At 40.9% G+C, this 26,128-nt stretch overlaps 1 protein-coding gene across 1 annotated transcript; it reads right to left on the bottom strand.

Annotated features, from left to right (window-relative positions):
* On the bottom strand, positions 1–26,128 carry dpy19l1l (dpy-19-like 1, like (H. sapiens)). The gene is made up of 22 exons (XM_080425348.1): positions 25,612–26,128; positions 24,234–24,258; positions 24,024–24,111; positions 23,362–23,499; positions 22,768–22,888; positions 17,405–17,498; positions 16,616–16,673; positions 15,214–15,305; positions 14,731–14,830; positions 13,593–13,670; positions 11,379–11,465; positions 10,586–10,645; positions 9,660–9,740; positions 8,857–8,958; positions 8,189–8,260; positions 7,774–7,865; positions 7,113–7,137; positions 6,260–6,379; positions 5,678–5,852; positions 4,977–5,076; positions 3,314–3,439; positions 1–2,361 (listed from the first exon to the last, which is right to left on the bottom strand). Exons 1-22 carry the CDS (start codon positions 25,835–25,837, stop codon positions 2,190–2,192), a joined length of 2,232 nt encoding a protein of 743 aa, XP_080281474.1. The 5' UTR covers positions 25,838–26,128; the 3' UTR covers positions 1–2,189.

Raw genomic sequence — 26,128 nt, forward strand, 5'->3', positions numbered from 1 at the left:
TACAGATAAGAAAGGTTTTATTTTTAAAATACAGACAAAATAGACAAATATTATAAAAGACATAATAAACAAAGCTAGGCTTGCCATAGGAATAATTATTTACAACAAAATGTAACAGGATGTATGGTTATTGCCCACTCCCTAAAAATGGGCTCTTTGAAGAAAACTCTTACATGTGAGATGTGCATAATCAATCTATAACATGGTGAAACAAATAAAATATAAACCATTTATACTGTATGCTTTCTTGATCAGTAAGCTCGGGCACATTTTGTATTCTTATTAGTTATCAATGCTATTGTATTTGAGAAAACCTTTAAGTAAAAGCAGAGATTTAGCTAAAGTGCCTATGGTACAGTATGTCTATGGCATCAAAATATGTTGTACCTTTGATAAAACGCCGACCTAAAAAGAAACCTGCAGCATTTATATAATTCAATTCACTATTGCAGCCAATGTCCGGTCTTTTCATTTCTTACACTGGGTTGACTTGTGAGAGCTTTTGTATACATTTTTGGGACATGCATGTACTCTTTCACAACTAACAGCACAATTGTACTTCAAACACTTGCTGAGTAAGGGTCAAAGAACTGCATTTACTTCAAACACTTGCTGAGTAAGGGTCAAAGAACTGCATGTACTTCGAACACTTGCTGAGTAAGGGTCAAAGAACGGCATTTTCTGAGCAAGAACTGTGTTGTATAGTCATTCACATTTAAAATACATTTAAACATAGAAAGCAGTGACGACAGTGACTGAAAATTATTACATCATCAATGTAGAATTTCTGTTGTGGCACCAAAGTTCACTGCCAAAATTGACTGGGTTAAAGGCCACTTTACTTTCACTGCATTGGCATAAAGGCTACAGATAATATAAGAGCTCTACCTTTAGTGAGAGCATCACAACTTTGAAATCAGCTTACAGTACATTATTGTTACAATACTGAAGAATTTAAGGAGAAAACAAAGAGTGCTACTATTTTGAGAAAATTCAACTGCTACCAATTATTTGGGTTATTCAGTTTTAAAGAATCCAGGTTGCAAACAGTGTCTTTCCAGCTGTCCTGGAGGTAATGTATCAATATAAGATTTGACATGATGAGCTGGCACACGCAGCTTAAAAAAGGCGTTTGGCAAGAATACAAAAATAAAATAAAATAAAAGGTTTTAGCATATTAAAAAAAAAAGGTTTTAGCATATTCTAAAATATATTTTGGGTATGCACAAAGCATACATTTCCCACATGATGGAGAACGGCTGTCCGTACTGGGGTCAATCCACTTTCAATTAAATCAATGTATAGAGTAGATTGCATTTAAAAAAAAAAAACTGCAACTCTTACCACAGGAAATGTAAAAATTATGCTGAAAATTCAAAATGAACTGACCTCAATCCTGAATTATTATTCAGCTGAATTATTATTAAAAGGCTTAAAGAACCAAACTTAATTTCCCTGTGATTCTTTTGAACACTTTAAGACACCACTTTCCACTGACAAAAAGATGTCACAACACCCTTCGGCACACATTTGTATATAGAAATGCTAACACAAATAAATTATAAAAAAATATAGTATTACTGAAAATCTTTCAAGATCAATTATGGCATAATCAACAGTTCAACACTACATAACAACTGAATGGATATAGTTGTTGTCATGTTTGCAAAGGGTATTTCTTCACAGTTGGTGGACATCTTTGATTGGTCCTGGCAGAAAAAAGTTAACTCCAAAAGCAAAAGCCAATGAAAATTATTAATTAAAAAAACAGAAACACTGATGTCTGACTGCAGGGTTGTGTATAATAACAACATTTCAAGCCAAATACAAAAAAAGTGTGTGTAAAATAACCAACACAATAAAATAAACAAAGAAATGCAATGCCTCATATTTGGCATAGAAGAGCACCAAATAAATTGAAATGTGAACGTTTTGGGACAACGGGAATACAGCAACTGGCATGATTAATGAACTCTGGGGAACGTGGGGGTTCTCTAAAGTCACCAACACAATGGAGAAACTCCTGGTTCTTCTGAAGTCATAAGGGAGCGGAATAGAAAGCAGCAATGGCAGTGGTTGCTCCAACAGAGAGACTGACCCTACAGGGAAAGGAACCTCACCCCAAGACACAACAGGCTTGGTGCCAGTGTGAAAAATACTAGATAGTGTAGAACAGTACAATCCAACTGTTATCTGACCTCTTTGGCAACTTTAGGGACTTTGAGAACTTTATAAACACTGTTGTCAAAGACAGTGGTGAAGTGGGGCCGTGAGTTCTTTGACATGAGGCTGCAGAGGGGGGTGTTGCCAGCATTCTGGGGGTCTTCCACGTCCCAGATCTCTGGCATACTGCAGCCTGGCCTGATAACAGAAAGAAGTGAAGACTATGTTAGGGAACCACAGGAAAAAATATATGATAAACTGTTCTTATAAAAGCAGTTTCCAAAACTCTTCTACAGCAGTTCAAATGTCAGCCGTTGATATGAAAGTATAGCTTGGCCAAGCTTCTCTCCTCAATACATTAGATGATCAGAGAAACACACTGGAAGCGTGTGCTCAACGTAAAGGAGCACTTCACTGATTTTCAACCTTATTTTCATATAATTGATCCTCACTAATGCTCATAAGACAGCACAATTTCCTCACTTACTCACTCCACAAACCTTCCTACTAATGACATTATCGATGGGGATTCCAAGCTAATAGAAACTACAGCCTTTATCTTCCTGGAAAGAAGTTAGCATGCTATAATAGAAGCCATTGCATTAATAAAAAGAAAATAGTTTTAAATCTAGTTTGAAATGACAGAACCTGCCTATCGATGATGTCACTGGTAGGCAGGTTTCGGAACTGTTCACACAGCCTTCACAGACAGAATAGTAGACCAAAATGGTACCATATTGTAATGAGCATTAGTGAGGACCATTTTGTTTTTCTAGTGCATGTGCATACAGCATACTTCATAAAGTATGCACAGTCACAAAATCTGAGAGGCATGCAGATTTCCATGTTGACATGAGCTAGTACCTAAATCTACTGGGGGGGGGGGGGTTAATAATTGAGATTGCATTTGTTCGTCCCAATTCGTCATTCCGTGCATGCTGCATCCTGCTAAACAGTTCCTTCTAATGCCTACCATCCTGTAACTGAAATATCAGAGGTCAGATACTTGCACCTGCCCATATGCCGTTGTGAGCTCAGCTCACCTATTTTAGATGACAACTTAAGAGAAATCCCCAAAATGTCAAATACATTGTGATGTGCAACGGCTAGGGATCCTTTTTAGACTAAGAAACCTGCGGTGTTCATTTACCTGGTTCGCCTGATACACCACGAGTCCTCCAGGACAAAGTAGTCCACGTCCAGCTTCATCAAGTTCCTTTTAACCGCTTCTCCAGACATGCGGCTGTACATGGAGTACACCAGCTTAGTCCTCTCCCTGAGAGGACAGAACAGAATATTTGGTCAAATGAACCATGCCACTACACTCAATACATATCATTGTGTATATTCACAGCTTTGGCCATAATATTGGACATACTGTAAACACTGAACATTTTCCCATTAGTGCTGGCTTTATTTTTAGATTTCACTTCATCTTTCTTTAGCACATCCAAGTTCCAATCAATCTAGGCTTTAAAATGCATTAAAATCTAACAATACCGTAACTTTGACAAAAATAAAGTCGTAAATGAAGTTCACCGTGTTGGAATTCCACATCTCGAGCAAATGTCAAGTCTCTTTAAGTTGATTTTCACACCCTACACTGAAATGGAACGAATCCAATTACTTCCTCACAAATCAAATAAACCATGGTAAATGCTTTGTAAAATAGTCAGCAGTCATTTCAGATCTCTACCTTTTGGTGTCCACATGCTGAAACCGAGGGCAACCTTTAGCATATTATGTACTTATATGGAAAAAATATTTGACCAAGTGACTCAGCATGATTCCGGGCCATGTTTACATTTGCTTACATTTGTGATTTGTTTACATTATAGGTTAGTTGAGGTATGGCTGCTATCCACTGTGTCAGCACATTAGTTTTAGTAGTTGACCGTTTGGGTTATCTTGGTGATGCTCATATAACGGAAAAATTACATCACATCACAAACAAAGGAAGAAGCTCAATAGGTTGTTAGGTTGTGTCAGCATGAGGCTGTTGACCCGCCTATGTAAACTTTGCATGTGTATTTTACTGTACAGTAGATGTCTGCGTTTGTGACATGGGAATGTAGTATATTGTAGATAAGGGAAGTTTTGAAGTGATATTGTGCATTAAATACTTGCGTGGCTGAGGTTATCGTTCAGAAGAACGGAAATCTGGTGCTTATGGATCTACATTGTGTTGGTTATAAGTAAGCCTTGCTGAGTCATGTGGCCCATAGGGCAGGAGCCCATCTCCCGTTTCTGTAGCATGGGCAGCTTGATGTAAACCATGACGCTAGTATTTCACAGAGACTTACCCCCAAACTGACCCTTGATGCCGAGTGCCAAGCAGGGAGACGTTGTGTGACATTTCTATAGTCTTTGGTGTTGGTTATGGCCATAGAGTGATAATATATCTAGAGAACGGACGGCCCCGCCCCCCACTTATTAATTTCAATGAAAGTTGCTCACAAGCGCATGATGCACCCGGACGTACCCTATTCATCCGGGATTGGCTCCAACGTTGGAGCCAATAAATAGAGCAGGCTACACCAGCGTTTCAGACGATAGAAGCATGCGCAGTGGCGTTGTAAATGCGGTCTTGCAATACCGGATTTTGTATCTCATCCTTTTTGCCAAAGCGTTTAAGCCCTGGAGATGGGCAATAAAAATGTCCCATACTTTTTGATCTATACTAGAATTCTGGATTATTTTCCTCAAAAGGGCTTCTACTTCTGTAAGGGGTGTGCAGCCATAATACATGTTATCATACTATTCATCTTGCCATAATAAAAACCTGTGGTGTACAGTGAGATGTCAGTGCTGACCTCAGACCAGCGTCTTCATAGTGGGGGTGGTTGACAATGGGTCGTCCAACGGACAGTTTCACACTGGCCATGGTGGGCATGGCACCAGCAAATACAGACTCTGAAGAGTGCATGCAAACACACACGCACAAATACAATAAATATAAGAGAAACCGAGAGTTATCATAAGAAATGTGTCCTGCCCCTTCCCTTCTTTTCAATCCAATTGTCCCAGGTAATCCTCACTGGGAGTTAAAGGAGTAGTTCACCCAAAACATTACTTGTTTTCTATCAATTACACACCCCATGAAGCATTGAATTCATGGAGATTTTTTTGGTCGCATTCCTAAGCCAATAATTTGATTACCGGCGGAAAGATGCTATGTATCCGGTAGGAGACTCAAAAGAGACTCTTTGAGTCTCCTACCGGAGAGACCGCCGGTAATCAAATTATTGGCTTAGGAATGCAACAAAAACAGAAATCTCCAAGAATTCAATGCTTCATGGGGTGTGTAATTGATAGAAAATAAGTAATTCTTTGGGTGAACTACTCCTTTAAAAGGGTAGATTACGGGTCAGTGCTTCATTTGATTGGTTGAAAAAGTGAACTTTACCATGAACTGAAATTATCTAATTCATTTTAATTTAGATCATTTTCATCATCCAACTAAACAATAAGCTCAATGGGGTTAAAATTACATCATGACCAGCAGCACACTCACTTGGATGGGTGTTCTCTTGGATCCAGTCCAGCAATTCCTCCTGGGGCAAGTTGCTGAACTCACCTATGATCCCCCACTGGGCCTGCAGGTTGACTATACCCTGCACAGCCATGATGGACACAATGGCAAATACCGCTAGCTGCAGCTTCACTCTCTCACCTATCCATCCAAACAACTAACACACACACACACACACACACACACACACACACACACACACACACACACAGTCCCATTTATATAAATAGAAAGCAGATAAGCGAGAGAGGCATTTTACGAAAGGGAAATTGAAAGAGTAAAAAGGGAGATAAATCAGTACCACACAGAAATGGAACTGGGAAAAGTTGTGACAAATTGTGACATGGACATAACCTTTCCTTTCAACACATCAACATAGCCTCTATGAATGTGAACACTGGACATTTCTAATGAAGGGCATACAGTAGATGTTTATAGATGCACATTTTTCAGGATGAGTTGAAGGGAAATTATACAAATGAATGGTACTAAGGATGACTGATGTACTGCAATGTTTGATACCAGTTGAGAGTAAAACCAGTGTGAAAGTGGTACAGTACTGACCCGTTTAGAACAGACCAAGGCGGCCATGATGCACATGTGGGGCGTGAGGAAAAGCTTCAGACGCATGATGAGGATGGCCAACACGGTAAACGCCACCAGCTGGAGACTGTGGTACACCAGCTAAAAGATAGTGTGAATGCACACATCCAAGTCACCAAAGAAGCTCAAAAGAAGAGGCACGATGAACCAGAGACTCAAACGACAAATTTAAGTTAACCATTGAAGAACTTGCTGGTAAATCTTGGCTGTGGGTGGCGTCCTGGTCTAATCTACCAGCCACTAGGATGACGGGTTACCTAAGGTTATGTACACAGACAGCGGTTCTTGTGTGTACTGTATAAAAAGCAGTGTTCTTAAAAAACGCCTTAAAAAACACTTTTCTCAACTTTTGAATCGCTCCACCACACCAAAAATGCAGCTCAGTCCAGGTGCTGGTTGGATAAAACTGTATACATGTACATAAATTAAGCAGCCATTTTCTGAACATTCTTCTCTATTCTAAAGCTCTAACCAGTTGGACAACGGCATGAGAGATGAGTTCTGAATAAAAATAAAAATCTCAGTTTTAAAAATTTGAGAGGGAGGGAAAGCAAGAGAAGACCCAAACAGGATGAAGGGGATTTCATACCACGAGGAAAATTGCCTGTCAACCCCTGGCAATGAGTTAAATAATGCATATCACAAGATACTGTATAATTGCTAGGTTTGTTGAGTGCAGTGCACAAACCAGGCTCAGAGATTGGCCTCACAGCATTCAAATGCATGAGAGTGCAGAACACATAGTCGTATTCGTGTGACAAAGCCACTGAATACAATTAGCAGTAACAGCCAAGTGCACAGACCGAGTTCTCACCTCTGCTTTTGCTGTCATTTCAAGCCTGCAAAATAAAACAGAAGTTACTGGATCAATTATAACAACGCCAAGCTCAGTTATGAGGTGTTAGGTGGTACACTCTGGGATAACATAACACACGACTAACACATTTGATTCCCAGTATGACACTAATTTTCAGTTCTGAAAAAATAGCCAACACCAAAGTAGAACAAAAGTACATTATAAGAATTATATAAAAATGTGATGCGAGCCTATAAAATGTGGAATACCATACCCACAAGTTTGGAAATAATTGTATTTAGCAACCAGTCTAATATTTGTATGCATTAAAAGATAATAGAAAATCAATTCCAAGCACGCTAAACTGATTTGTTTATTTAACAAGGTGAGTGGGGACAGAGCATTTGCTTGAATTCTACCCAACCGTTAATTCCCGCTACTGCTAGCTTACAATTTATGATGTAACTTATTGTAATACCATTGTTTATTCGAGACCTGGCCCAGTCATGGTTCATGACCCTTCTAACTGTTCACAGTCAGAAGCCACCGTAGCCCACTTTGACATCCAATTGAAAACAAAATGTAAAAGTGAGGTACATTAAATGGGTATGAGTGAATGAGAACGCTCACGTTCAGGAAAATGCATTCAGGTCGAGAGAGGAGCCTATAGATTACTTACCCTTCAGACTCATCTTCATTCTCAGACTTGATATCATCCTCCTCGGAGGCTTTCTTGCCTTCCATAAGGAACCTTACTATATCCTGGACAGTCTAGACAGATAGTGGTGTGGGACAAACCATTAGTCTGGTAAACCATCCCGGTCACGTGAATTCACATTATCATGGTTGTGTACCACTACCCACCCAGCGCTTGGGGCCAGACCAGTCTGCAGAAGACACATGATAATGTGAATTCACGCGACCGGGATGGTTTACCAAGGCTGAAGCCATTTTTCAAGAAACCATTAATAATGAATAAATAGGGACAATTTGGTAGCTACACACTTGTGTGATTTGTTTTAACTGTCACAACAGTTTCAGATTCCCGTTCTCATGAGTAAGACACAGCCACAGGATTACAGTAGTTAACTTACCTGTCTAGCAATGAGAGCAACCACCAGCACATTGACAGGGAGCAGTAATGTCTTGGTATAGCGTAGTGGCGTCTGAGAGATAAGAGGAGAGAAGAAAAACAAAGATAAAATAAATAACAGTTCAAGTCAAATGATAATCATTGCTGACACACACACACACACAAACTATTATTTTGACTATTGCTTAAGTTATACTCATTCATACGATGGTTTCACTCTCCAAAAATAGCAGATCTACAAGCTCACAATGCATCATATTTTATGCGTCATGCATAGGGATCAGGCTTCAGGCTTATGCCTTTGTGAGTTCTGTGAATTTAGCCTCTCACTCTTTTTCTTTGCATAGAGCGCATGGAAATTGCCAAAAAGCTCTGTGGTTTAGTATCAGATAATAATTACTGATACTAAACAGCAGGCTATTTTGTTTTCAATGCTGACATTTTCAGAGCAGAGCAGTTGACATTTTCAAGCGACAGGGAGGGAGGGTTGTGAGATTGTCACACTGTTCCTTATGCTCTGACACATTTGTCCCTTATCGTCACTCAGTTATCACCCCTTGACTGCAGCTTGGATGGAGCGAAATGTCAAATACTATGACACATGATTTTTCACTTGAATTAAAAAGTGTTCAAAGATTGAAACGGTTAAGGACCACACCACAGCCATACCTCCATCTCCATGAAGTCAAACTCAGCAGCGCAAGTATACATCAGGGTGTGGAAGTCCTGGTAACTGGTGAACTTAGACTTGATCAGGCCACTAATGTGTGCCTGGACAGGAAGAACAGGAAGACAAAGCAATATGTTTGAATGATGCTGTGCACAGATTACAGCTAAGGTGTTTATTTTGCTCTTTTGTATTTCAATTTATATCACTTTGTAAAATCGCTACACACTAGTGATGAGCGGGTCGACCCGTAACCCGCAGGACCCGCGGGTCAACCCGCGGCGCGGGTAGGTCGAGTCAGGATTTCAGAGAAAATTATGCGGGCTGAGGGTGAGCGGGTCAGCCGCTCTCCACGAAAAAAGAAAAAAAAAAACCCTATTTTGACCAACATGCTTGTTTATTCAGCCCATGACAATGTTGTGCTACTGTAGACATTTAAAGGGACTTTGGGTACTTAAAAGAGCGCTATATAATATATATATATATTCCCACCGCGGGTCGCGGGGCGGGTTGAGCCATAGATTTATATATGGGTTCGCGGGGCGGGTTGAGGCGGGTCGCGTTCCGTCGCGGGTTGGGGCGGGTCATGAAAAAACCCGACCCGCACATCACTACTACACACGCAGTTATTTGACTCAATTTGATAAATAAAAATATCTAACTATCTACACACACACACACAATTTATTACATGCATACTATGTATGTATGTATGTATGTATGTATGTATGTATGTATGTATGTATGTATGTATGTATGTATGTATGTATGGGGTTTTCATATAGTTGACTTTAGACAAGCTTACATCGTCAGAGACTCCGAGGATGGAGGACAACATGAACTTGAACAAGACTGTGGAGGTGAACCAAGCCAGTCCCTGCATGATCTAAGGAAAGAGACAAGATTGCACCAAGATGGGAAATTAACGCCAGCTACAAAGAAAATGCTTCTTAATTATCTGGCAAGTATGGCTTCTCTATAAGCCACAGATCTAACCAAAAATCCATTTGAGATACTGGTCTAAAAATGAAATTTCAGGACTTGCCAGACACAAAAGTTACAGTAGTAGGCTATTGTTCATTGATGTACACACAGTTGCCTCACATACAGGCCTACAAAATATTTTGAGGGTTGCGTGGTTGGGAGCAGGGCAAGAAATTAATTAGATTTCCCCCGATAAATAGGTTTTTAGCCCCGCTAGCGGAATGTTAATGATGGCGATGCCGTTCAGTCAGCTGGTCGGCCCACCCAACACTTTGGTCAAGACATCTCAATTCCTCACTTGGAGAAAAGGTTTGTTGTGGACCAAAGAACTGATTAAAAGTGGGCATGGTGGTGGGCGTGGTCTATCAAAAAAGGTGCATACTGTAACTTCTGAACAGATTCTGGTAAGACCATGATACATTGAGTAAAGGTTTGCAATGGGGCCGGAAAGAACTGATTCACTTTTAGCACTGATCGGCGAATACCCTGGGTCACAGCCATGACCATTTTGTCTCCAAGGGAGCCTTGTGTGTCAACAAAGTTTTTTTTAATCTAATATTGATTTGAGATCTCCTCAGATGTAACGGCAGACTATCTTCACATCCGAATGCTATTGCTGGTTACCCCGCTGGTGAGGGAGACACATTTACCAACCAGTCAAGTATTTAGCTTATGGTGATTTCCTACCAACTTTGGAAGGGTGGGGGAGGGCAGGGTAACACACACGTACAAACAACTTCTCCATACCCATGTCACAATGCCAGGTTTGAAGGCTTCAGCAAATTTGTCCCTTAATGCGATGATGGCCTGCAAAGAAATCCAGAGTTATTATCTAGCTGGAATATATATGACCCAAACCACATACAATGTAGTGTGTGACACATCCAGTAAAACTGTAACCATTATGTTACATTTTTTGACTGCTCTCCGCTGCACTCCTGAGTCCCAACGACACCATGCATAAATATTTGATGAAATGGTGACAATGTTCAACTGATAATTGTGCCAGTAGGGCTGGGCAATTTTTTAATTATCCAATATGATATATATATTTGAATGCAGCATTAAAATGACAATATGGTGTTATTAAAACTATTCTCATTTCCTTTTATCAACATAAAGAAAAATACATAAAAACCATCCCCTCTCTATGTCTTCTACAAACATGGGGTTACGATGCTGAATTATGTAATTAAGGATGTTCAGGCTAACCACGGCAATATTGAGAAATATGAAATATCAACGCTAGGCCCATTCCATCAGCAAACAATTTTCGAGTTTAACTGTGGTTTTGTGGCATTTGGGCAATGTATTGACAGCAGCTAATTATTAGACATAAAACTGATAAAAACCAATAGATTTCCAGTAAATATTAAGTCAAAGATTCTTTAGGTAGATTCGTGGCAATAATTATGTCAACAATGGAATGGTCATTAAGTCATAATGGCAAATTGTATTTATAAGACCTGACTTAACTAGTCAATCCAAGAAAATGCATTGAATCCATGTCAGAGGGTATCTCACGTCGATTCCAACTCACCCAGATGGAGACGAGGGAGGAGGCGTAGAAGGAGGTCAACAGCATAGAGTTTCCAAACATCAGGAGGAAGCACACACCCAGCGTGACCTGCAGGAGGAGACAGGAGAATTGAGAAGGCATCATTCATCATGAGCCTGCTTCTTTGATATGGCTGTGGATTGTAGAGTGTACACTTCTGATGGATCCATGCTCAGAGAGTCAGGGATATGTAGTTTTAACTCATTCAGTGCCACTGGACGTCTAAGACGTCCGTTGTATCATAAGCCCTGTGCCACTGGACGTCTAAGACGTTTGAAAAAAAATATGTTCAGAACCCAAGATATGATGATTTGAAAATGTTCTGCTCCATTCACTCTTTGTTTAACTTCTTACTGAAAAAGGCTGTATCTCGGCTCCTAAGCACTTTTTTTTTTTGGCTCTGGCACTCAGAGCCAAACTGCCAGAAATAAGTCAGGCACTGAATGAGTTAATAGTATAATTAGAATATAAATTGTCCATTTTCAAACATAATCTGTATTCAATGGCAAGCTTTACCCTTAATCCCACATCGAAAAATCTGCACGATTCCTTTAGTCTGCATATTTGTACAGCGCAATGATTCACATTTCTTCACCCCACTGGGGATAGAGATCACAATACAATGCAACCGAGAACCAAGTCATGCAGGACACACAAGCCTATTTTCATGTGTCCAGTGAGTAGAATGTGTTCTTTTTCTCCTCTCCCACAGACACGGATACACACTCGCCACTATTCTTTTGCCAAGCTCTTTGAATTATGCAGAACCATATGTCCTCACACATCTCCACCATCTTAACAAAAAGGGATGCCTGCTGCCATCTGCTTATCTGTAGAGCACACAGACCTGGCCTGCTGAGAGGATTAGAGGTGAAGAATGTGGAGGAGAAGGATGGAAAAGCATGCCTACACACCACAAAATTCTGCTCACAGACATAAACACAGTCACACTTCTGTCCTGGGCAGAACAAACAAGATTTTTTTTGGCACGCCCACCTAAGCACTTTGAGAATAAAGCGGAGTTCGCAAACACACATACAGTATAGCCTGATTTATACATGGTTAGGCGCTGGTGTCACGCACCACAAATGGTCAATCTACGATATCAGTAGAAATTTCTTTTTTGGCAAGATGCTTTTGAATGCTTTCTTTCCACCTCACCTGCACCAGTTAGTCACGTTTCCTTCTGTTACACTAAATTCACACCAGCAGCAGCTATTTCTATTGCTCTGTTGTTTTTTCACAAAATGGGAGGTATGATTGGCATCCTTGCAAATAAGCGAGTTGTGGTCCAACAAGATCTCCACTGCTCCGAGAAGGCTCAACATTTTCACATCTACAACTTCTAATTTAAGACTTTGTTATTAACACATAGTGCCAATCGTGTAGATCTACGCGAACCTAAATAATTGTGCAGCGTGCCAGTTGCGTAGATCTACGCGAAGTGGACTTTTTTTTCTCAGGTTCACATTTCATTGTAGGCCTCGTTCGCCACGACACATTTCATTGTAGCACCACCGGAAACGGAATTATCCATATCCGGAGATTTTCGTTCCCATCCGCCTCCACTCTAAAGCGGAAACTAAATCTCCATTTTCTCGTTGTTGTCTTTCTCATCGCTGATCGATCGCTGTTTAACATAAACCGCTGTAGCTTCAAAATGGACGATCGTCGATCTAAACGGTCTTCTCACACAGCTACCCTGTGTGTTTACAAACAGTTGAACGCGCGATTTTAACGGATTTAGCAAGGTCTGTGGCGAAGTGAAAAATAAATAAATAAATAAATCGCTGGCACTGGAGAGTACATTATGATATTAAACTCTGGCGTGGAATGTGTTAATAATCGGTACTTCCATACAGTACTCCATTCATGTCCTTCTAAAGTGTTGAGTGCGTATGCCTAGTCCACACCCACAGACTACAGAGCGCTTCTTGTTGGCTGCCGCTCTGTCTAGCCACACAGTGGCACATTTTTACTTTTCTCAACTTTGCCGCTCCGCTTTTTGCCTGATCAACCTCCTGCTATGGTGGGGAAAGTGGCGGTCGCTCCTTTTTCAGAACAGAAATACCACTGCTGGTGTGAATTCAGAGTTATAACTTTATTCTGTTACCAATCAATTTTTCTTATTTATCATTGTGCAAAAAAACTAGAATAAAACTATCTATTCATGTCTTGCTTGGTAAAGTTGTCTACCATGTGAGTCACCAGGATGGACTGCATCTTGGAGGGGCTGAGGTAACCAAGGATATATGAGGCAAACAAAGAGGCCACCTGAAACACACAAAAACAAATACTATCAATAATACGCTGAGGGCACACTCCCTATAACATGCAAATAATTTGCTCGCAATAGTCGGTGCATTGCACCGCTGGGACATTTCCTGACACAGATTGAGCACAGCCATATGACTCAACCAACAAATCAAGGCTTTGGTAGAGGCTCAATGCCTACTGTGCGAGCACATTTGGTCTCACATAACGCTAAGCTTAGCTGTGGAGAAATGGGCTCATTAGCGGTTTAAAAATAGTGAGAAATGGATCAGTGTGATTTAATGGGTCTTTGTCTTGCATTAGCTTTACCACATTAAGCTGCTCAGATGCTGCTGTAGAAACTGCAGAGCCCTAACAGGGCTATCTTCACAGTGTGAATGAAACTGTTTCAAGCAACACATAAATGTGTAAGGTTTGGTGTGAACCTCTGCCTGCCAGCCTCTGCTGTGTAATCTCCAAATGTCTCTTTCTGCATCTCTAACACATTCCTTCCTCCTGCACCTTCTCTATTTTAAAACCTCCACACAATATGCTTTTCCTTTGAAGCAAGCTCTCCCTCCAACAATCCCAAACAAAGGAGCTTATTAAATGCAATGTTTTGCCATGTGACATACACAAATAAATAAGAACATTACATACAGGACATTCAATGGCAATATAAGATAATACATAATCAGATAATGGATATTATGCACCAGTCAGCATTCATTACATTTATTTCATTCTCTTTTCTCATGTGCAGTTTCTGGGTATCTTGGTCCTTATGCCAACTATTTCTCTTGTCACTTTATTCCCTGGCGTGTGCTCTGTCTCCATTCCTCGCTGCTGCCCACAGTTCACAGTGTGTGTGTGTGTGTGTGTGTGTGTGTGTGTGTGTGTGTGTGTGTGTGTGTGTGTGTGTGTGTGTGTGTGTGTGTGTGTGTGTGTGTGTGTGTGTGTGTGTGTGTGTGTGTGTGTGTGTGTGTGTGTGTGTGTGTGTGTGTGTGTGTGTGTGTGTGTGTCTCCATTTTCTCTCTAATCTCCCCCCTGCTATCTCACCTCTCACTATGACCTCTATTACCTGAGTGAGCAGCACAAACTGGGCAAACTGCCAGGGCAGCATGAAGCACAAATTGGAGATTCCCAGGGCAACCATGGCCATCCTGCTTGGGTTCCGTGTCCTGGTGGTGGTGAGACAGAGAGGATGGTGGTGAGACAGAGGGCAGATAAGGAAAGATGAATTAAGACACTGCAGTCTCACACAAACACACACACAGAATATAAAACATACTCCTCTTACACAATGACCTGCTGATTAAGACTTGGGGCTTGAATTTAAGGTTTTGGAGAAACAACTACCGGTACATTGATTGCATTCAATTATGATCAAAGGCAGGGCCTTGCTCAGTCAAAGGAATACAATAAGATATGTCAAACAGGTTCCCAAGTTTTGAAATGGTCAAAGCTAGTGATTGTCATGAAATGATCACAACATCTTGCATAATAACTCAAATTCAAAATCAAATTGTATCGACGGAAGAGAGAAGGAGAGACGACGAGTTACCGCAAGATGTAGGTGAGCAGAAGCATTTGCAGCACCAGGAAGGGGTAGCTAAAGCTCTCCCTCAGGGGTGGGGTCCACATCACACGAGTGCTCTGGGAACACACACACACACACACACACACACACACATCCCGTAACCCAGTGGTTCTCAAAGTGGGGTCCGGGACCCCCAGGGGTCCTTGAGGGGGTTCCAGGGGGTCCCCAGCAAAATTGTTTATATAGCATCATAATCAGTTTAACCATTTTACCCTATATACATTGGCTATTTGAAAATAGCCAATCTACAAGCTTGCAATGCATCACATCCAGCTTGTACATCTATTTTCAAACGATCTTGGAAAACGTGAACATTTTGGAATATTCTTTTTTACACTTTAACAACACAAATCTTGTGTGGGGGTCCCCGGCACAAAGTATTTTCCGAATGGGGTCCGCAGCCAAATACATATCAATTTGGGGGTCCTTGACATGAGAAAGTTTGAGAACCACTGCCATAACCAAAATGTCGGACCATGCAATGGCATGTGGTTTGAGTAGAACACAGATTCCCTGTCTAAGTAATCATTCACCGTCGTTCTGGGTGAGAGCATCATCTACGTGAATGCCTAAATATACCGACTCAATACATGCGTAACCATCTTGCAAACCACTGAACTGATCAGCGCCAAATGTCTTGTGCACACAGCCAGTAGAACAAGGAGAATATTCTTCACAAATTGTGAATATCTTTCACATTTAGTAAATTCATAACCTCAGATCCACCATCCTTCCCTATTTGGTCAAGACTGACTTATGTTGATGACGATGTCAGCCCAAATATGGAGGGACGGTGTATCAAATATTCACAGGGAAGCCATGCCGTTATTAGACCCTGTCTTTTTTCATTTTTTTTTTGCATGACTATGCAAGATGCAAAATCATACTCTATGTATGAACTTTCACCCAGTACAGCCTAATGTCAGCTATACACAGCCATCAGCTCATGACACATGGCCATGGTGCGCTTACACTGCTAATGCCACAATGATAAATCACAGATGAAAAAAAAAACAGCTCCAAGGTGCAAGGGAGAGAGACAAGAAACGTGGGTGGATTGAGATGATAAAGGAGTAGAGTGTATATAAATGAAATGTCAGTGTATTGATCTAATAACTCAATAGAGATTCTTGCCATCTGTATTGAGGGAGGCACACACACACACACACACACACACACACACACACACACACACACACACACACACACACACACACACGTTGGGGAAGACGTCTCTGTCAGCAAGAGACTGTTCCCTGTGCACCCTTTTGACTACTGTAATGAGTTCCCATTAACCAGCCTTGAGTTCAGCATATTTATTCATTTTCAGCATTTTAGGCATTTAACAAATAAGAAGTACACTCACCTCACCGTGGTTAAAGAAAAAGCACAGAGTCGTAACCAAGCCTCCTAGCCGACTTCCACTAGGAAGACAAGAGATACAGAGAGATGAGGGTCAACTTTCATCTTTCAAATGTGTCAAATGTCTTTTATTAGAGCCATGATGTTTTGTTTTTTTGTACAGCATGTTATTAATCAATGACCTTCCATGCTGATGAATAGTTGTCTTAATTAGCATTTTTTGGATTGATGATTGACAGGGACTGTATTATATAATTTTACAATGTGGACATAACCACACTGTCTCTCACTCATTCTGTCCTGCCTATGAAAGCCTGCAACAAGGCGGACAGCTGGTGCACCAAACTTCTTACAGTATGTACAGTGTATTTACGGTAAACATTTAAACCCCATACGTTGTTGATTGAAGTCCCTCAGGGCTTTATACTACTGTCTTTTCTGTTTTCACTTTACATTAAAATATCTTCGCTGAAAATTGCTGATGGACAAGCTTGCAACGCGTCGCAACACAATGTGTGAGCTTGTAGATCTTTGTCTCAAAAGCTGCTACATTTATTGTAGCCTACTTAACAATCACAAATGGGACAGCTGCACACATGAAATAAATTATAACGCTATGCATCGCCTATGACTATGTGATATTTTCATTTGCATACTCTGAAAATGTGCTCAATTTGTTTTTGGTACAGAAGGCAAGGTGCTTTCTGGGTAACTAATGATTGGCCAGTTCTACCCTCATGCCCATCTGACCATAACAAGATAAGGGTCACAGTGACCAAAGGTACAGACTTACCTGAGGTACGTGCCATAAATAAAGAACAAACTCATCATCAGGCCGTTCAGCAGGAACACAATGGTCACGTAGAAGTATGCCGGATCGCCCATTCCTAATAGGCATGGGTCAGAATAATAGATTATTCGAATAATTGTTTTTTCATGAGAATACCAGAATAAATTAATTGTTGAAGCTTCTATTTTCTTAATGGTTTAGTCACAATAATTGATAGGCAAATGCAATGCTATTAATGTAAACTAGGATGGTGAATGGTGCAATTTCCGTCATTTGATAAAATAAAATAAAACAATCCCCAGAACAATTTTACCGAAACAAATTCCCCTTAAAAATTGCTATTGCTATTAACTCATTCACTGCCAGAATAAATAAATACATGAATAAATCATCCACTGCCAGCGATCTTTCGATTTTATTACCTTTTCAAGTAGTCACGGAATATTTATCTCCAGTATGATTGATCCCCTGATCGTTGCTAATCACGGGGGGTTTCACTGTGCTTCCGTGAAGAAAATAAAAATGTCATCACGACCCCCCGTTCGCTCGTTATAGGCCGTTGAAAATAGCATGTCTCGTCAAAAATACATAGTAAAACACAGGAGGCGAGATACAGGCGATTATATACGTTAACCAGGAAGTGAATGGAGCAGTAAATCTTGGGATCACGTGATCATAGATATAGAAACCTAGATACCTCATTGGCCTCTGCAGTTCATTGTAGCGACTGGTATCTCAATACAAGGCTCTTCCGCAGGGCTGTTTAACTACTGACCAATCACATCGCGTTAACTACTGGCCAATCACAGCGCGTCTAACTGACTAGTTGCTGCACGGCTGCCTCTTAAGAAAAGACCCGCCCCACCTGCCTCTGATTGGCCTACCGAACGCCCTCTTCTGTGACGCACACGGAAGTTTCCAGCTTGCCCTGATGAAGCGGAAGGAAGTGGAAGGCTAGCCCTGCGGAACAAGGAAGCACGCCCGAGATACGAACGCTTCAGAGCCGAAGGAGGCGTCTACCTTTATATGTCTATGCACGTGATCGCCTGGTTCTGTGTGCATCTGGGGATGAAATATTCACTCATATGTAAGCAAAGAGCGCCATCTAGTGGAAGCACCAAAAAACACAAAAAGTCGTAAAAGTCGTCCTTGACAGTCTGAGCCTTTGGAAGAAAAGTTGTCAAAATCGTCCTTGGCAGTGAATAAGTTAATTACGAATTATCGTTATTAATAGCAGTAGAATAATCGACACATGCATGCATGCAAATACATAATAGGAAATCAAATTAACAACAGCCAAATAGTGGTAAATGTCACAAAAATAGTTTTATCACTATTAATTGATTTCCTATCCATTATCCTGCAAACACAATTATCTAGTAGTAGTGAAATTGATCTGTATGCACATTATGGAAGGGTTACCACCAGGACATTATGGCAAATGGTCCAATGTGTTTCTGGAGGGGTCCAATGTCCAATGTGAATTGGAATTAATCTCCCAGTTCAAGTACCTTGGAGTCATTTTGCACTCAAACCTGTCATTTAAGAAACACATCAATCAAGTGACGAACATCATTAAATTAAACTTGAACATTTTAAAACAAATCTGGCTCTTCATAACAGTTGATGCTGCAAAAACATATCTCCTGTATGATTATATCCCACATTGGATACCGTTTCACTAACTGGTTGTTTGCTGGTTCCACAGTCCTAAAACCCATAGAACAGCTTTTCAATAGAGCCCTCAAGGTATTTGCAGAAAACCACTCATACTGTATCATTCTGGAAGAATATCACTTCTTTAGTTTAGAAAACTAAAGTTTGTTTAGTGCTTATTTATCTGCAAATGCCTACATGAACTAGCTCCACAAGAAAAGAGACTTGGCACAAGGTCAGACAGACACCATAGGGGACCGTGAGGTCCATCATGGACGGACCACCGTTGGACAAAACTTCCTTTGCATAAAAGGCAGCTTAAACTGGAACAGCCTCTCAGTCACGCTAAGTAAAAGCCCTCACAACATTTAAAGGCCAACTTAAACAATGGTTGAAAAACAACCACACTTGCGACCGCTTATAATTTCCCCTAGTTAAAATCTAAACTGTTCTTAAAGAATGTATTTTTTTCCCCACTGTTTTCTGTTCGCATGTAGTTGAATGTTGTGTTATTTTTGTATTTATTAGTGCCAGACTATAGTAATAGGTGAACTTTGTTTATTTATTATAGATAAACTTTATTTTGATTCGCTACTCCTCCCACAGTTTTCGTGGGCTATCATTTTGCTAAGAGATACGTTGTATATTTTAATTGATATTAATTTATTAGTGAATGAATTTCCCCATTGACTTATAATGGGGACATGCAAAGACTCCCATTTAAGTTTTTCTCTCTCGGAAACCATAAGGGCTACAGTTACAACACTTGGAGGGGAGGTTCAAAGTCCCATCCCTTAATTATGAAAAATAATTACACCAGTCAGCCTCATGGTGGCGCTATAACAGCCCACTTTACGTTTCGGCCTATAACTCTTGAACCGTAGGTTGTAGAAAAAAATTAATTAAAAATCCTGGATTCCTTGGGTCATGACGCATCTCACCATAAAGGCCACGCCCATTCTGGATAGATTTTCTGCCATTTTGAATGTTCTTCAAAACACACTTTTAGCTCCTCCTCCCACGTATTTTGTCCACATCTCACAACAATCGGTACACATGATCTCTGGACCCATGCGATAAACATATCCAAGCGGAATTTTGATAGTCCATACCGTTCGTCCGTAATTGGCTTCCAAAGTTAGTGGGAGGGGCCTGTTTTACAAAAAATGGCAAAAATCACGAACGAAACGTCCAGTCAATCCCAAATTTGAATCACATGTCAAGGGTGGTTTACTCAACGAATCCCTTAAAGCATTTCCACTTTGATCCATAGGGGGCGCCACAAATGCACAAAATGTAACCGTTTGATGCAAAAACATGATTTGGGGGGGGGGACACAATCCTCTCCAAATGAAATGCAAGTGATCTCAGGAGTGACGTGACAATATGATTGGCCCATTACATTTGTGCGAGGGGCCTATTTCCTAAAATCAAAACGGCACGTATCACGAACGCAGGATCCGATCGGCACCGAATTGAAATCACAAGTCGCGTGGCCTCCAACGGTATTCCCCCCGGCATATTCCTCCCGGCATATTCCTCGCGTCCCGGCGGCCGCGACTGGCGTCGGCGCAACCACACTTTGCAATTTCCCAGAATTGCGAATATTTGTTGTTTGTTCTCTATGTCTTCGTTTTTATGTCTGGGGACTAGGGATGGAAATTAGCTTCACGCTAAATCCGGAATATTTACACATTGTAAAGATGACTTCATCCTTCTCATGTTTAAAGTGTTTATTAATGTGCATTGTTCCTGCCAAATAAACGCAAGTAGATACATTTAAAAAAAGAAGGAAAAAAAGGAAAGAAAGTATCTTGTTTCAATAGCTGGGCCATTCTGAAACTTTGATGAAGTTCAAACCCAGGGACCCCCACTATATTGTATAAAATTAAACATAGATAGTTGGATTCATGCTAATGTATCTTTTCAGATAGTTAACCTGAAACCCTCACTGTATTTAGTCAGTCCCCCACTGTGTGCATTTTGGAACTCACACCATTTACAGGAGGTTAACAGTTACTGTATAAGAAGTTAAAGATCCCACTTTCACTAATACTTCTTATGCAATGTGGCTCACACTAGGTATTATGTTGTGAAAACACCCAGCCCACATATACAGTTAAGACTAGACAAATTACAGCCGGACAAACTTCTTCCTGTTCAGCAATGGGATCTTTAACTTTCAGATAAATATTTACATAATGTAATGTAAATATACCTTTTATAGCTTTTTTTGAAAGATGAAAACACAAGCTACACATGTGCAAATGGAGACGCCCTTCTCTAAAACCTTTTACAATCTATTTAACATTCACCCACACATTCACCCACCGACGGTGGAGGAAAGTGAACCATGAAAAGGGAGCAAATTAGGGCTTCAGTGTCTTGCTTGCGAAGGACACTTTGACACGCATCCAGGAGGAGCTTGGGATCGAACAGGGAACCTTCTAATTCCAAGACGGCCACAGTGGCCCCCATGATATAAGCATAGGGCTAAACTTTGAACTTGCACTGTAACCACGACCTTTCACTGATAAAATAAATAAATAAAACAAAATCAATAACGCAGCTCCTGACCCTACCCTGACTCAACTTCAAAGTTTGATCCAAATCAGATTAAAACTGTCTAATCTATCACTGTGACAGATAAACAGATGCTGGCAATTAGAATACAAGCGCTCCAATGGGCACGGATGGAAGAAGTAAAGCTATGAATAAAACACATTTGTTTTGAATATTAATAAGATGATCGTTATATTTTGAGAAGATGTCAAATTCAGCATCACCACATTTCTTGTAAGAAAAGCGTCTGGAATATAAAATACAAATTTTGTTCAATGATGATGTATTTTCTATTAACTCTTTCAGTGCCAAGAGTATTTTCATAAAGTACTCCCCCAGTGCCAGCAATTTGCGTTTTTTTTTTTTTTGTAATTTTTCATTCAAATAAATGATCTGATTGGGTTTTTAAACCCATAATACAGTTCTACCAGTAGAGAGCAACAAATCGACACATTGATGACCTCGCTGGCTCACTCACCCCCTCCCAAACAGGCTCACGTCATATCCGGTCATAACCGGATGTTGACATTTTCGACAATCGTTGATTGGGCTAAATTACGATGCGATACACGACTATGATGACTGATCGTCACCCAGACCAAAGAGAGTAGACGTGGACCTCTCCGTTCGCTTTTTATACCGTGTGAAAAAACGTGACTTTCCCTATTCTGGCCGAAAATCACCGGAGAAAAACAACGTGACCCGGAAATGAATTATTTTTTTTTACATCCGGCTCCGGGTGAGTCTGAAGGAGTCAGGAAGCGAAAGTGATCATGAAAAATAAACAGAATAGCGCGACCACAGTCAAAAGTAAAAACTCGGGATTTCTCGTGCTGGCACTGAGGGTACTCGGGAAAAACTCGGGATATCTCGGGGCATGGCACTGAGAGAGTTAACTGCCGTCTCACCATAGGATGAATGGTATCTGGCCAGAGGCAAAGAAACCCATAAAGGTTTATGCAGCAATTAGTCATCCAATCACTCAACATGAGATTGCTATACAGTGCATGTGTTCTGTATGCGTAGTTCCAGGTTATTGGTGGGTGAAAATGTGTGTCTGTGTGTGGGCGGGCGGTTGTGTGGTTGTGTGTGTATGCCCTGGCACATGCATGAGTATGATTGCAGAGCGTCACGGTGACAGACTGTACCTTCACAACTGTCGACAGGGGCCAGCCCCTCTCCTCTGTTGATAGACCAGCACATCTTTGTAGGAATCCCAAAATAGTCCATTGTACTGGTGTAGATTCTGTACCAGCTGGCCAAGACCACCTAGGTAGCAGGGGTGGGTGGGGCAGGGTGTTGGGGGGGAGAGAAAGGAGAAAAATGAATAACAATTCTGATTGCATATCTATTGGCAAGTCCTTTTCCGTCACTGGGTTTTCTGGCCATTGCATCTCAGCTGTTTCGACGCAAGCCAAAAGGCTTACAACTGATTTGTTTATGATGCTACTCATCCCAGTCGTTATTCCTAATATTACATGCGGTTAAAAAGTTCTTACCATTTTGAGTACTTGACTGCCCCAAAAAAATCGATACAGATTTGATATGTCATGACAGTCTTTCAAAAGAAATGTGACCGAGTTGTTTTGGTGCAAATGTGGTGTATTGTGCACACATGCTTTTTTAACGAGTCCTGCGTTTCTCTATATGCACTCTGCGTTTCTCTATATGCACATTAATCAATATTACAAGAAGAGTGTAGTAGAAATGTTGGCTTAGTTGAATACTAACATTAATATTACCTCAGGATACAGATTGAATCTCTTCAAAGTGTTAATAATCAGGGGGTACTCCGTCAGGTGATCATTCATGACCATGTAGAGGCCATTCAGGAAGGTGGGTGCCTCAATGATGGTCTTGTAGTACGAGTAGTACAAGCCCTGGAACAAAAGAAAGACATACTGTACATGTACAGTGCATGGCATGTTCTCACACAGTGAGAGACTCATAATAAAGCCTGATTTATACTTGCTTGCACATCGTGTCTCATACCAAAAATAGCCGATCTACAAGCTCACAACGCGTCGCATTGTGAGCTCGTTGATCCGCTATTTTCGGTGTTGAGACATCGGCACGCAACCAAGTATAAATCAAGCATAAGAGAGGTAAGTTGAGCAGATGGCAGTGGCTCACAGCCCATTTGGTTCAAGACAATCCAGTGAAAGAAGAAACATCTTATTTACATAGCATCATGCCACCGCCAGGGTCATTCTTCAAAAGGTCAAGTTTATTCCGTGCCCGAAAACACAGTATGTACTTTCTAGTGACTGCAAGCGAAACAATGTATAATAACTATGAACTATGTTCCACATCCACTCCACATGATACAACCATGATATGAAAACAAACAAAGTATGCAGGACAAAAAGAAAGGCAAAGGCCCAGGGAATTAATTCAAATGTACCATTTCAGTCCGAAAAGCCATCTCCTTCTCCAGGTTAGACAAGTGTGAAAAGTGTCTGTCATTCTCAAAGAGCAGCGTGAGATGATACCTAATCATCAATCAAGAGAGGGGACATATTAGTCAAATTGACAAAAAATACTATTTATTGTAGAAGTATTATGCATTGCTGGTTGGCAATATCAACACAATGAAGAACAACGAATGGCTTACCAATGGAGATACCCAGCCAGAGCAGCTGTGAATAAAGGGGAGATAAAGGAAGATAACTTGAAATAAACTTGGATATCATGGATGGTAAGTCACACCCACCAAACCCAAATTAGCATAGGGTTAGGTTATAAGACTAGGATTATACACAGTAAATTCCCCAGTGTTAATACATACATTTCATTTACTCTGTATAAATCCATTTGGTTATATAATATTTGTACAATCTTAGTTAGATGCGAGTAAGTATAGTAACAGTGTTATAGTCCTATTGTTGTATGGTTTGGTGCTGTATTTATTACTATATTTTATATTGTGCACTTTTACTTTTATTCTTCTTACTCTGCTGCAACAAGAATTAATCCCTGTGGGATGAATAGTGTTATCCATCCATCCATTAAATGAACATAGAGGATTCTAATGTGTATCAAAGTTGGCTGGCTGCTTAGCCCTAGTACAGGAGGACACATTGGTCGTTTAATCTGTTGATTATATGACCATAGGATCCTGGTCCACGGCTATAGATGGCTGCCATGTGTTACTTTGGGATGATGACAACAACTTTAAGACGTTTGCATGAAGTTCAACGAGCTTGCAATGCAGGCAGCTGACGTGTAGACTAGAGGAGCAAGCAGGTTGATAGCAGTGCAGCTTTGGAATGACAGTTACACTGGTCTACAGTGTTGCCATGTGTGCATATTATAAGCGACTTGCGGCTTGTTTTTCTGCAAAGTTGCTTGTAAACATTGGTGGTTGGTTGCGGTTTTTGGGGCTTGTTTATAAAGTGTACTTGCTTATTTGTGGTTGTTTCTAAAGTGTAGTTAGTTGCTTATGTCAAGGACCCCCAAAGTAATTTGTAAGAGTAGGACCCCCAAAGAAATTTGTATTTGTCCACAGACCCCCATCTGAAAAACATATTTTGTGGACATGGACCCCCATACAATATTTGTGTTGTTAAATGTTTAAAAAATACTCTACAAACTTTTCACATTAAAAAAAAAGTTTTTAAAATAGCAGATCTACAAGCTCACACCGGTGCGACCCGTTGTGAGCTTGTAGAACGACTATTTTCAAATAGCCCATGGTAATAGGTTTAAAGTGCTCGTATGGCCTATATAGTCGCTTCTTTTGGGCTTGTTTTCATAGACCTGGTTGCTTGTTTCTCTCGCAAAATCTGGCAACACTACTAGTCTAGCTAGCCCTAGTTATATTAGCAATCACTGTGAATTTGGGGCAATGGGCACACGGAATCTAACTTAGCTATTCAGCTAACGCTACTGGTGGAGAGACCATAGAGTTGGTGGAGACCTGAAGACAGACAAGCGTCGGCTAGCATGGGAAGCTAACAACTAGCCACGTCTCACTCTCTGGGTGAACTTACCCAGAAGCAGAGTGATCCCTAGCTTCATGAAAGCAGAAGGAGACAGTCCCAGTTTGCTCCGGATGCTCGACAGTCCGTTTGGAAGAAAGCCGTGGTGGGAACCCTTTCCATCTTTGCCTGTTCGTCTACTTTTGCCAGAAAGAGGAACAACAAGCGGACTCTTCTCTCGGTCAGCCTGCTGGGTTGCTTGCGTCTTCCCCGTCTGTTTTCTGTTTTTAACCACCATCTTTTCCCCCCAAGCCGTTGGAATGGAGGCAGTGTGGGACCCGTTGTGCAGACCCGGTGGTGGTTCAGCGCTGCTGGGTTTTGTTGCCCCTCCGTTGCAACCAAGTGCCCGATTCTGTATCTACGCTACCTGACTGGTGCGTTTACTCACACCCATAGCTCACACACTACTATATAGTACAGATGTTGTGAAACTGCGCCCCCAACTGGAGCTTCTGCACGACTACGTACGCGTGCGTTAGTAACCATGGTAACAAGCCGAACTCACGGTCACAGGTCGTTACCTACTACA

This window comes from Gymnoscopelus braueri (genome assembly GCF_963280865.1).
Source record: "Gymnoscopelus braueri genome assembly, chromosome: 4".
NCBI classification, from domain to species: domain Eukaryota; kingdom Metazoa; phylum Chordata; class Actinopteri; order Myctophiformes; family Myctophidae; genus Gymnoscopelus; species Gymnoscopelus braueri.